The 14,192-nt window shown below is 39.7% G+C and overlaps 1 protein-coding gene across 3 annotated transcripts in view; it reads right to left on the bottom strand.

Annotated features, from left to right (window-relative positions):
- MAPRE2 (microtubule associated protein RP/EB family member 2) overlaps positions 1 to 14,192 on the bottom strand; it is a 170,796-nt gene that overhangs the window by 64,661 nt on the left and 91,943 nt on the right. For all 3 annotated transcript variants that reach the window (XM_021096265.1, XM_005665343.3, XM_021096264.1), the window contains one exon: positions 8,550 to 8,677. In XM_021096265.1, coding sequence (XP_020951924.1) covers positions 8,550 to 8,670 — 121 coding nt within the window. In that variant the 5' untranslated portion in view covers positions 8,671 to 8,677. The remainder of the gene's footprint in view (positions 1 to 8,549; positions 8,678 to 14,192) is intronic.

Below are 14,192 nucleotides of genomic sequence, written 5' to 3'. Positions count from 1 at the left end.
TGTTTGCCTCCCATGAACAAAGAAAGGGTATGAACACATCCCTAAGATTCTCCATTTTATCTATTGAAAATCATCTGAGGGTTTCTCCTGTCCTTAAGTCTTTCTCCAGATAAGCATGTGAGGTGCTTAACTAATCACAAATTCATTCATGAAAGGAAATGACTACTTTCCCCCAGTTTTCCACTCTTCCTGTTAAAGTCTTTAGATGACTTAATCTGAAGAAGAGAAAAGAGAAAGAAGAAAATAGCAAGGTAAATGCAATATAATGTTGCATAAAGAATACATCCATCACGTAAAGTAATGACATCTTTAGGAAAATCAAAATAACTTACAATATGTTGGAACATACTTTTTTTTCTTAAGATACTTGGTTGTATGGATCTTAGTGAATCATTTGAGAATAAACATACCATCATATGCTAAGCATCTTATCATAAAGCAAAGACAAAATCAGAGGAGAAGGGGTTCTAAAAGTTTCTGAAATTAGAATTATGAATTACAAAACCCACAATTTTGGGCTCCAGCCCTATGATCCTGAAACCCTTCACTGAGATTCCTGGGGCCATGGAGTCAGGGCTCCAGGCACAAAGATAATGGAATCAATGCTGGGCATTCAGAGATTCATTTCTTGGTCTAAGCTCTATACTCTCATCAGTATCCCCTTCATCACCTGGACCCATCCCATACTTTTGATGACCTGCCCACCATACAACAGTTCTCACCTCTAGACTCCTAACCATAGACCCATTCATAGTTTTTGAGCATGTAAAACCCAGCAGAGTCTTCCTACAGTAGGTTAGAAGAAAAAGAATCTGAACCCAAGGGGAGACTGCATGATAAAGAGTTTATGAATAAGTGATATACTTACTAAGATCCCTGAAGATCACATTCATCTATGACATCTGGGGACTTTCCCAGAGAAGGGAAAAGACGAAGGTCTAGGATTTAATTAAGGGTACTGCTTTGTACCAATTCCTACAATTATTAAATTTTGTGATTTTATTGAGAATTCTCAAAGGCAATCATTAGTTAAAATCTCTAATACGTTGTCACCAATTTGCTTTGTTCCTGCTAGGGCACTATATTAAGTTCATTGTGACTATATGTCCCTTGATATTTTTGGTTTGTATATACACTGCCAGCCATCACTCCAGGTGATCTATTTTCCCTTGCTGTTTTACTTCCGTTCATTTATGGCGTTCATCACTGCCTAGGAGGGGATCCAGTACAAATGGATAAGAGCAGAAAGGGCACATCTGTGGGCCTGTCCCTCTGGGAAATACTAACGGAGCTCCCTGATATCTATCCAGTTAAGAGGCCTGAACAGTTAACCCTGAGGACTGCTTTACGAAACTGATAAATGAAGGTGAATATATTCACATGACTTTCCACTATGGTATTTAGCAATACAATATTTGCTGCCTGTCTCCTCCAAAATGAGCAATTATACAGTTTGCTGAGACTATCCCAGATGCAAGCACAGTTGCTTCAAAGAAATACGGTAAAAACAATTTTCACATACTCATATGACAGCATCAGAAAAAACTCTCCATTTCTCTTAGAGAAAACAACATGCTTCATGAATTGAAGGGCTGGACCTAATAAAACACATGTTTTATCCTGTGTCCTGGTCACCCACATGACTCAAGAGGGAAGATTTCTTTCTTTCTTTCTTTTTTTTTTTTTTTTTTTTTTTTTTTTTGGTCTTTTCATCTTTTCTAGGGCTGTACCCACAGCATGTGGAGGTTCCCAGGCTAGGGGTCTAATCAGAGCTATAGCCATCCACCAATGCCAGAGCCACAGCAACGCCAGATGCGAGCCACACCACAGCTCATGGCAACACCGGATCCTTAACCCAGTGAGCAAGGCCAGGGATTGAACCCGCACCCTCATGGTTCCTAGTTGGATTCGTTAACCCCTGAGGGGAACTCCAAGAGGGAGGATTTCTGAGGTGTTCCCCAAACTTCGGCTGCTCCAAGTCAGCCAGGCAGCACCCGCCCACTCCCCAAGAATCTGAAGGAAGGTGTTTCTCCAAAGACTCGCTGTGTCCCCCCACTTCCCCTTCATAAGCTCAAAGCTCTTCCAAAACAGCACTGACTGCAGAGTGTTCTCTAGTTTTTTGCAGGACAGAGCCCTGCTGTACTGAACTCTTAGAGGACAATGACCCCAGTCTTATCTATCAGGTCCCAAGGGCCTAAGCCAAAGGAGGGCTCCAAACATGTCAAATAAAACGAAACTGATAGAACTGAATATAGTAATGAGACAGATGAGGAGATGGCTGATTGCTTTCAATATCAATACATATACATATATATGCGTGTGTCTCTCTCAATACATATACCATCCATCTATGTAAAAAAAACAAACTTTATGGGGCAGTTTGATAAACGAAGGTGAGTATATTCACACTACTTACCATTATGGTATTTAGCATTACAAAATGCAGTAAACAGAAAAACCCCAATAAAAACAAAAGCCCCAACTTATGCTTATTTTTGGTAATAAAACATCAAATATATATAAATGAACACATTTAGAGGGGGAAAAAAAACACTCCTGTATTCCATATTCTGCTCAAAAAAAAAAAAAAAACCCAAAAAACAAAAACAAAAAACTTTTCAATTGGGCACATTAGCTGAGACACACAAGTATGCTACCCATTGTAGCGACTATACCTCAGCCTGGACCTCCCTCCCCCCAGCAGCCAACTCACTTTTTGCCCCCTTGCTCTTCGATTAGTTGGTTTGCTAAGACCAAATAAACAGATTTTGAAATTAACTTCAGCCAAATAAAATGAGAAAAACTGTCAGTAAAAAGCAAAAACAGCAAAAACCAAACCAATTCAAACCAAAAAACCCCTGCCTCTCTACATGTTACGTCACAAATATGAACGATGTTCCATTATAATACAATTACATCTGTAACAACAGTAACACAATCCAAGAGGGCTTGGCTTTCCTAAAGCAAATAACAGGCTATGATTTTATAAAGTGAAGTAAGCTCTGGAGCTAACAGACGCTGACAAAATAGCCTTACTTGGTTTCAGTTCAAGAAAGCCAACAAGAGCAGGTCTACTAAATTTAGCCTCTGAGCTGATTTCATCACGAACCTGTCTTCCTGACAGAGGTCTCAGAGGACGGAAGGCAGGCACAGGGGACACCATACTAGGGTGGAACCAACCTACTTAACAGGCACAGACTGCAGCCAAAAATGGTCACAAAGAACACTCTGCTGGGCTCAGAGCACCTGTACCACAGCCAGGCACAGGGGACAGCCACACCTCCGTGACTCCTCCACTATCCCTGTAAAGCCAAGCCCCTTGGAGGAGCCAGCAAGGACTCAGAATTGTCAATGTGCCTACACATGACCAGCTGGATTCAGAAGCTTTCCTGGAAGAAGAAAACACCAAACACCTGATCCAAGACAAAGCTTAAAGCAATCTGGAGACGTACACCATGAAGCTGAATCAAATCCTGATCATTTTTCTTTCTTTCTTTCTTTTTTTTTTTTAATGCTAGTCAAGGAAAAACCTAAAATTTTCCATTCTCAAAAATGGTTTAGTTCAAACTACATTTTATACAAAGACTAAAATGCTCAGGAAAATGACTGAGCTATTAAACCTGACATGTGGGCTGCATCTCAGCATCTGTAAGAAGTCAATGGTTTGCTGGTCCTGTGGAGGAGTGTGGAGGAGGAAGCGAAGGCGGCGGGGAGAGAGGCACTGGTCAGGTGCTCACTGGCCAAGCGCTAGCTATGACCCAGTGATGGACCCAATGACTCGGCTGCTTGCATCCCAGTTGAAGGGGTAGGACTGGGACACATAAAAATGCATGTCAGAGAAAAGTTTCAAAGGAAATATGAATGTTAGAGCAGAGGATGAGAGGCAAAGAGGGACAGGAAAATACACTCCTTCTACTCCCATCCAACTCCCCACCCTTTTTCTTGGTACTCCTGCTCTAGAGAGTGCACTGTCTTTTTTATCATCTCTAACATGGTACCTCACTCAGGTGATTTATAGGGATTCTTAGCACCATACTGCCCATCCTCTCTCTTGAATCACTTATAAAATATCTAGGAAACTGGTTAGAGCCGGTACTAAAGTAAAACCAAAACATGTCACCCCACAAAAAAGCCCTATAAATTTTACAAAGCAAAGTAACTAAAACCTAAGACATTTTTTTAAGCCGAATGAATCTGGTATTTCATGTGGTTCAATTTCCCGTCCCAAAGTGGTAAATCTACAAGTATTCATTTTCAAATCAAATATAAATGACTGACATACTATTGTATTGTTATAGGAAATATTCACATCCACTGATAAGCCTGTTCTTCATTTATATGGTCCCATTTTTTCACTTGAAACTTAAAGGTTGCTATTGATAAGAAATGAATGCAAATTAAATATGCACATGATTTCATGACCCAGACTTCATGTACAAAGAAAATTTCCTTTTTTTTTTTTTTTTTTTTTTTTTTTTTTAGGGCCCTACGTTTGGCATATGGAAGTTCCCCAGCTAGGGATCCAATTGGAGCTGCAGCTGCTGGCCTACACCACAGCCACAGCAAAGCGGGATCTGAGCTGCGTCTGTGACCTACACCACAGCTCACGGCAATACCACGTCCTTAACCCACTGAGTGAGGCCAGGGATCGAACCCACATCCTTATGGATACCGGTTGGTTCTTAAACTGATCACCCACAACAGACACTCCCAAAGATAATTTCATAAGGCTACATCCTTGGGATAAAATAACAGGAGAAAAGAGTGAGTCATCTTCATTGTTGCAACTTATTGCAACTCATTGCAACTCATTTCCAAGTGTTAAGTCTTCTCACACCTTCTTTTCTTTAAAAAGCTTTTAAAATGCTTAGGTGGAAACAAATGAGATAAAAAGGCAGAACATTCTGCAGAAAGAGGAACACACATGCAAAGCAATGCATCAGTTCTTTATGAGCTAAAGAAAAGCTGATGTGAGTTTTAATGTTAGCTGGAGGGAAATCTCTTAGCTGGAAATTAAAAAAAAAAAAGAAGAAGTAGAAAATAATGCAAATGAGGAAAAAATGCCAAAAGGGGGGACTGTCAGGACTGGAGCATAAGCCTTGAGGAAAAAGAGTAAGGAACAGTTTTATTGAACAAGAAAAAAAGTCAGTTTACTATGTGAAGGTATTTTGGGTCTGTTTTTCCAAAAGCATATTACCGAAATAAAATCACACATAGTAAACTAAAATAATTAAAATGAAAATTGAAGAAAAATATATTATCCAAGAAATTTAACTACTTAAAAGTGTGATGAGGCTAAATCACTTAGGTCACCATTAATTGGTTTTGTTCTTATCCTAAGAGCACTGTCCTAGCTGCCTTCAATGTTTTCTAGAACAAGAAAGGGTATAAAAAAAGTTCATAAGAAGAAGACAGCACTTCCTGCTAAATGCCATCATTGAAGACAAAAAGATGGCACTTCCTGCTAAATGGCATCATTCACAGACTAAATTATGAATGAGGAGACTGTGCCAGATAAAATTTGGATGCTTTAACTTCACTTTCAGTGCTTTGGGCTTTCTCTAAAATGCACTGCACACTCTTGGCTGTAGCACAGAAGCACTTGGGGGTGCTTGTAAAAATGCAGACTTTAGGCTTCGCACATCCAAGATACTGATTTAGAAGGTCAAGAATCCCAAGACTCTGCATTCATAAGCAGCTTCTCAGATTGTAAATGCATATAGTCTGCAGTTCACACTTTGATGAAACTACTACCTAAAATAAAAGACCTGTCTATTATGGAGATTAACTTTTTTATTTTTTGAGAAAAAAAAAAAGGCAGAAAGGAACCTCTAAATATATTTTATTCTTCTGAACCATCAGCAACTTTGTAACCTTAGGTAGTAAGAGAGTTACCCTAATGGAAATGATCTATTCTTGGGAACAAAATGGCTTCTACAGGTTTCATCAAGCCACAGTGGATAGAAGCGGAGCGGCCCAGGGTTGTAAGATGAACACGGATGCTTTCTTTAAGGTAACCTTACAAGAAACAGTCACAAACGCTGCCTAGAATGTTGTTGTATTTGCGTTACAAGAAAAGTGAGCGATTTGCCAAAGAAATTATACGTATTTATACATACAAAGAATAGATACACACACACACACACACCACACACACACACGCTCAAGTGCTTATTACTATCGTAACTAAAAATTCTGAGTTGCTTCTCATTTCAGTTGCCAAATGCATGACACGGGAAGCTCCTCTTGGGCCCCTTCCACACTTTAGACCCATGACTGGGAATTTTCTCTATGACTCTTCTTCTTATCTCCTTTCTTCCCGTCTCTTTCTTTCTGGATAACCAACCCATTACTCTTATCCACACATCCACACCCTCACTTTCTGGGAAAGATATACAAATTTGTCTTGGCTACACAGCAGTTTCAAATTAGGATTTTCATTCCTTCCAATATGAGCATTTCTGAAGGAAGAGTATGTGTCAGGCCCTGTGTAGGAAATGGACCCACAGTTACAATATAAAGTGGTATTTGCTATTAACCAAAAAAGGGATTGCTAACAGAAAATGCTATTTTTTAATTTTCACTAGCAAGTTAAAAATAAAACAAGAAGCTACAGAACATACAGCAAAGAATAGCACCATAAAACCTGACTGAATGGAGAGGTGCAGTTGACTAAGATGCAACAGGGGTTGTTTTGGACAGTAACTGTTAGTCATTTCAAGTAGCCAACAACGTGTACGTGGTATGTCATCACAGTCTAAGTCAGCTTTTCTCTAGCTCGTATCAAAGGGTGAAGAACTGGTCATCGCTGCGACCATCCATTACTGACCTCACGAAGCACAGGATATATGCTGGAGGCCTGGGCACAGAGAGGGTGGGTGAGGCAATACTTGGGTTCTGGCCCACCTCACTGTCTTCCTCATGACAAAACCATCATGGGAGAAGAGATGTCAATAGATGAGAAGTTTGTCCGCAAGTCTATCCTGATTCAATCCAGATGTGGAGAAGGGAGAGTAATGTATTCACTGGTGGCCTTGGACTCAGGCGTATCTGACAGTGACTAGTGGGGGCTTCCAAACTCTAACAGCACCACATAAAATCTTTCCACACATGACCCACCAGGAAAGGTGGCAGAACGTCTTTCTGCTGCACCAACACCACTGCACCAACTACACCTGGTGACTTCTGCATCTCTCGTGTCTCATGGGATTTTACGTAAATACATTTCAGTAATATTTTCTAGTTTCTAATACCATTTCAGGTATTAGAGCCAGAGGCAGAGAGGAAATCTCTTATTACCTTTTACTTCACCAGAAGAAAATACTTTCTGTTCCCAAAGGAAAACTATTTCTTTGATAAATGCTCTAACCTAAGAACAAATCACTTTACTAATGGCATGTTCTTATACCAAGCTCCTACTTTATCACTGAGGTCAAATTTTTTTTTTTTTAGGGCTGCACCTGCAGCGTATGGAAGTTCCCAGGTGAGGGGTCGAATGGGAGCTACAGCTGCTGGTCTACACCACAGCCACAGCAATGCGGGATCCAAGCCACGTCTGTGACTTACACCATAGCTCACGGCAATACTTTATCCTTAACCCACTGAGCGAGGCCAGGGACTGAACCATGGAGTCCTCATGGATACTAGTTGGGCTCATTACCACTGAGCCAGGATGGAAACTCCTTAAAAAAAAAAAAAAAAAAAAAAAAAAAAACAAACACAAGACCAAATCTAGATCTACATGCATTCCCAGCAGATCTACTTGATAGCAGGCAAGGTGCCACCTCAGACACTTGACAAAGGATGAAACGTAGTCCTCGTCCTCAAGGGCTCTGGGAACCTTCAGGGGAACAAGAGCTGGATCTTCTAGCACAGGGTGGCAACATTATTCTGGAAGAGTGGGCACAGTATTTTGGAAACACTACGGAGATCTGAGAGATGTGAGGAACTTCCCCTTCAGAGGGAGTGACAACTGAGTTGGCTTTTAAAGTGTGAACAAGATTTTACTGCAAATGAAAAGAAGAGGAAAGACATTCTCAGCAGAGGAGCATGAAAAAAAGCTATGGGAAAAGGGAAGGAGTCTTAGGGAACAAAGAGTATTCTGGGGATGGAGGCATAGGGGAGAGAGACATGGATGATGAAATTGAGGGGATATGTTGTAGCCAGAACAGAAAGGACCTTATCCACCATGTAAAAGAGTGAATTTTATCCCAAGGGACAACGTGGAGTCGTAAAGGTTTTTAAGGAAGGATACTGCAAGACCCAATCTGCATTTTAGGAGATAACAGGGGATGATAGAGAAGAGGCTGGAAGGCCAGTTAGAAGGCATTTCCTAGCTTAAGCGAGACCATTCCTAACACTATGCTCTTAGGTGGCCATAAGCATTTTCCTCCATATGTTCTTTAGTTATATTTGAGTTTTCTCCCTTTAATTATGTATCGATACTGATACACATTTTTTCCCAACTCAATATACATCATCTGTGATTAAAAAAATCACATTCCACCTGATAGTCAACATTTATAGGAATACTTAAAAGACTCTCTTACCTGAACAAAGCTGCTCCACCTTCGTGTAGTTTAAAGATACTATGTCATTAACCCATGCAATGATGTCATGTCTGCTCATAGTCTCTTGGGTTATCGAGGTAGAATACACATTGACCGCCATTCCCCAGCTAGAAAAATAAACAAACAAACAAGTTTATTTACCTACAAGGAAAAAATTAACTCAGGAAGACGAAAGACTTCTACTCAAGGTCTGGATCCCTGGAAGAACTACAAAGCATGTAACAGTCCTGCTTTGACTAAGCCCTTTCTCATCCCTTTCTCTTTATTCCACATATTCGCTATAATACCGTTAAATCTCATATATTGTTCATGTGGTATCACTTTATATCTCTTGTAACTTGACTCAAATATTCCTTAGGTTCTGAGGCTCCTAAACTCTCATGACTTAGTGTCTCACTTTGAAGGGGAGTTGGGAATGTATTTTTTTTATCAGCTTTAAGTAAAAGGAAATTCACTTTAGAAACAGGTTACATATACATCTCATTAGAAAAAAAAAATCCTCATCTGATAGTCTTTTCCCTAAAAGTTTTGGACAAAGCCTTGGAAAAAAAAAAAAAAAAAGAGTATAGGAGTTCCCGTCATGGCTCAGCAGTTGACAAACCCAACTGGTATCCATGAAGACGTAGGTTGGATTCCTGGCCTTGCTCAGTGGGTTGAGGATCGGGTGTTGCTATGAGCTGTGGTGTAGGTTGCAGATGTGGCTCCATCCTGAGTTGCTGTGGCTGTGGTGTAGGCCGGTGGCTACAGCTCTGATTCGACCCCTAGCCTGGGAACCTCAATGTGCCTCGGGTGTGGCCCTCAAAAGACAAAAAAAAAAAAAAAAAAAAAAAAAAAAGAATCTGACTGCAGTGGCTCGGGTCCCCAACAGGTTCAACCCCCCAACAGGCACAGTGGGTTAAAGGATCCGGAGCTGCTGCAGCTTTGGCTTGGATTCAGTCCCTGGCCCAGCAAACTTCCATGTGTCATGGGTGTGGCCATTAAAAAAAAAACTATAAAAAGAGTATTTGGATAATTTGGAAGTACTGCCTGACTATATGAGTCTTTTCATCTCAGATTGTTAATGTAACCCTTCTGCCCATTTCACGACACTTGCTACTTCCCCCAACTTTTCACTGGAGGGGGATACACTAACCATCAGTAGAAGAAAAGGTTGTTTTGTTTTAAATAATTTGATAGCTATAGTTCAGTGTAATTGGTTTCCTGTTTCTAACTAATGAATTTTATTTTTAAGAGCAGCTTTAGGAGTTCCCATCATGGCTCAGAGGAAACGAATCTGACTAGTATCCATGACGACGAAGGTTCGATCCGGGCCTTGCTCAGTGGGTTAAGGATCCAGCGTTGCTGTGACTGTGGCGTAGGCCAGCAGCTGTAGCTCTGATTCGACCCCTAGCCTGGGAACTTCCATATGCCATGGGTACAGCCCTCAAAAAGACAAAGGAGGGGAGCAGTTTTAGGTTCATAGCAAAATTGAGTGGAAAGTACAAAGCTTTCCCATATACCCCCTGACTCTCCCCATCCCCAACCCCCTCCCCACATACAACCTCCAAGAGCATCAACCTCCCCCACTGGCTGGTACATTTGTTGACAATTGGTGAACATGTGCTGATGCATTATCATCACCCAAATTTCAGTTTACACTAGGTTCACTCTAGGTATTGCGCATTCTCTTGGCCGTGACAAATGTACAACAACATGACCTCACCACGGTCCTATCAGACAGAGAAATTTCAACTGTCCTCAAAAATACTCTGTGCTCCCCTGATTCACCCCTCCCTCCCACCACTCCTGGCAACCACTGATCCCTTTTACTGTCTCCAGTTTCACCTTTTCCAGAATGTCACAGAGGTGGACCCAAACAGTACGTGGCCTTTTCAGATTGACTTCTTTCAATGGGTAATGCACACTGAAGGTTCCTCCATGTCTTGACAGCTCACTCTTTTTAGCACCGAATAACATCGCACTGTCTGAATATACTGCTCACCTACTGAAGGGAAATCTTGGTTGCTTCCAAGTTTTGGCAATTAGGAGTAAGGCTGTTATAAATATCTGTGTCTGGGTTTTCCAAGTTTTCATTCATTTGGGTAGATACCAAAGAGGACAATGGATGGGTGGTATGGAAAGAGTATGTTTAATTTTATAAGAAACTGCCAAACTGTCTTGCAAAGTGGCTGTACCATCCCAACATCAATGAATGAAATTCATTGCTCCATATCCTCACCAACACTTGGTGCTGTATTTTGGATTTTGGCCCTCTTAATAAAGTGGGAAAAAAAATTTTTTAATATTTAAACCTGGTTGAAATTTTGTAATTTTACTCATTTTGTGCAATATGTCACCCATATGACTTTATAGAAAGTATGTGTGTATAAACTTTTATTCTGGAAAATTTTGATAAATGCAAATGGAGAGAGAACAGAGGAAAAAAACCAGCTGTGTTTACTTCTTGATTTCAACAATTACCTATACTTGGCCAATTTTGTTTCATTTATACTCCCATCAGCACTCCTTCCTCCCACCCTTGTCCCTCAAACCAGGTTATTTTGAAGTAAATGCCAAGCATAATATGATCTCACCTCTGTTTTAATATGCATTTCTAAAAGATAAGGACATTTAAAAACCACTATAGTATTATCACACCTAAAAATAAGAATTTCTTAATATCATCAACTACGTATTGCAATTGTTTCAATTTGTTTGACTCTGAATTCAAATAAGGTACATACGCTGTGATTCTTCCATATGTACTTTTATCTATAGGTTTCTTCTCCATTTCTAGTATTTTCTCTTTCATTTAAAGAAGAAAAAAAAAACAACTGCTGTTGAAGGAATGGGTTCTTTTTCTTGTAAAATTTCCACAATCTGGATGTTGCTGACTGCATCCCATTAGTGTCTTTTAAAATATTCCTCTGTCCCTTGTATTCCTCTAAACTGGTAATTTGACCCTGCAGCTTGATCTGATTCAAGTTCTAATGGAGGAGGAAAACAAGACTACTTAAGCTTCCATCAGGAGACTTAAGTAAAGTGATTTAGTTTTATACACACACACACACACACACACACACACACACACACACATTCTTTTCAGATTTTTTTTCCATTATAGGTTATTACAAGATATTGAATATAGTTTCCCTGTGCTATACAGCAGGTCCTTGTTATTTATTTTATATACAGTAGTGTATATCTATCAATTTCAAAGTCCTACTTTACTCCTCCTTCTCCCCTTTCATAAGTTTTTTATGTTTGTGAATCTGTTTCTATTTTGTACAATTTTTTTAGATTCCATATATAAAGGATATCATATGGTATCTGTCTCTGCCTGACGTAACTTCACTTAGTTTGATAATTTCTAAGTCTATCCATGTTGCTTCAAATGGCAATATTTCAGTTTTTATAGCTGAGTAACATTCCATTATATGTCTATCTATCTCTACATATACATACATATATGTATTTATATATATCAACCACTTCTTTTTTATCCATTCATCTACTGATGGACAGTTAGGTTGATTCCATATCTCGGCTACTGTGAGTAATATTACTATGAACATTAGGATGCATGCACCTTTCAAATTAGAGTTTTTGCCTTTCTGAATATATGCCCAGGATTGGGTTTGCTGGGTCATATGGTAACTTAATGTTTAGTTTTTTTCAGGACTCTCCATACTGTTTTCCACAGTGGCTGCACCAATTTACATTTCCACCAACAGTGCAGGAGGGTTCCCTTTCTTCCACATTCCCTCCAGCATTTATTATTTGTAGATTTTTTTTTCTTTTTTGGCTGCACCTGCAGCATATGGAAGTTACTGGATCAAAGATCAAATCCACCTGCATCTGCAACCTACACCACAGTTGTGGCAATGTCAGATCCTTAACCTACTATGCCAGGCTAGGGGTCGCACCAGCAATGTCACAGAGACAAGTCAGATCATCAACCCCCTGTGCTATAGCAGGAACTGGGTTGTTTTTCTCATATTGAGCTGTATGAGCTGTTTGTATATTTTAGAGACTAATCTCATGTTGGTTGCATCATTTGCAAATGTTTTCTCCCATTCTGTAGGTTGTCTTTTGTTTATGGTTCCTTTTGCTGTGCAAAAGCTTATATGTTTGATTAGGTCTCATTTGTTTATTTTTGCTTTTATTCCTATTGCCTTCGGAGATCGATCTAAGAAAGTACCACTACAATTTATGTCAGAGAATGTTTTGTCTACATTCTCTTCTATGAGCATTAAGATGTCATGTCTTATTTTTAAGGCTTTAAGCCATTTTGAGTTTACTTTTGTGTATGCTGTGACAGAGTGTTCTAACTTCACCAACTTACATGTGGCTGTCCAGCTTTCCCAACACCACTTGTCAAATAAACTGTCTTTTTCCATTGTACATTCTTGCCTCTTTTGCCAAAGATTAATCAACTATAGGTGCGTGGGTTTATTTCTGGGCTTTCTAGTCTGTTCCATTGATCATATGTCTGTTTATTGTGACAATACCATGCCATTTTGATTACTGTAGCTTTGTTGTACTGTCTGAAGTCTGCAAGGGGCATGCCTCCAGCTTTGTTCTTTTTTCCTCAAGATTGCTCTGGTAATTCTGGGTCTTCTGTGGATCAATGTAAGTTTTATGATTTGTTCTAGTTCTGTGAAAAATGTCATGGGTAAATTGACAGATATCACATTAAATCTGCAGACTGCTTTGGGTAGTTCCAATTCAAAAACATGAGATACTTTCCATTCTTTCGAATCATCTTCAATTTTACTAATGTTTTATAGTTCTCAGTATATAAGTCTTACCTCCTCAGTCTGGTTTATTCTTAAATAATTTTTTAACTTGATTATAAAAGGGATTTTTTTTTTAAACTTTCTCTTTCTGACATTTCCTTGTTAGTGTAAAGAAATGCAACAGACATTTTTTTTTTTTTTTTTTTTTTTGTCTTTTTTGTTGTTGTTGTTGTTGTTGTTGCTATTCTTGGGCAGCTCCCGCGGCATACGGAGGTTCCCAGGCTAGGGGTTGAATCGGAGCCATAGCCACCGGCCTACGCCAGAGCCACAGCAACGCGGGATCCGAGCTGCGTCTGCAACCTACACCACAGCTCACGGCAACGCCAGACCGTTAACCACTGAGCAAGGGCAGGGACCGAACCCGCAACCTCATGGTTCCTAGTCGGATTCGTTAACCACTGCGCCACGACGGGAACTCCTCAACAGACATTTAATCAACAGTTAATCTTGTATCCTGCCACCTTGCTGAATTTATCAGTTCTAATAGTTTTTGTGTGGAGTGTTTAGGGCTTTCTACAGAGAGTATCATGTCATTTGCATATAATGACAATTTTACCACTTCCCTTCCGATTTGGATAACTTTGATTTCTTCTTCTTGTCTGAGTGCTTGGCCAGGACTTCTAATACTGTGTTGAATAGAAGTGTTCAAGCATGGGCATCCTTGAATTTGGCAAGAAGGCTTTCAGCTTCATTATTGAGTATTATGTTGGCTGTGGGTTTGTCATAAATAGCTTTTATTATGTCGAGATATGTTCCCTTTATACCATTTTGATTAGAGTTTTCATTATGAATGGATGTTGAATTTTATCAAATGCTTTTTCTGCATCTACTGAGATGCTCATAT

Source organism: Sus scrofa, chromosome 6 (assembly GCF_000003025.6).
Source record: "Sus scrofa isolate TJ Tabasco breed Duroc chromosome 6, Sscrofa11.1, whole genome shotgun sequence".
NCBI classification, from domain to species: Eukaryota; Metazoa; Chordata; class Mammalia; order Artiodactyla; family Suidae; genus Sus; species Sus scrofa.
The sequence above is the reverse complement of the archived record's forward strand: the minus strand, read 5'-3'. Positions and strand labels throughout refer to the sequence as shown.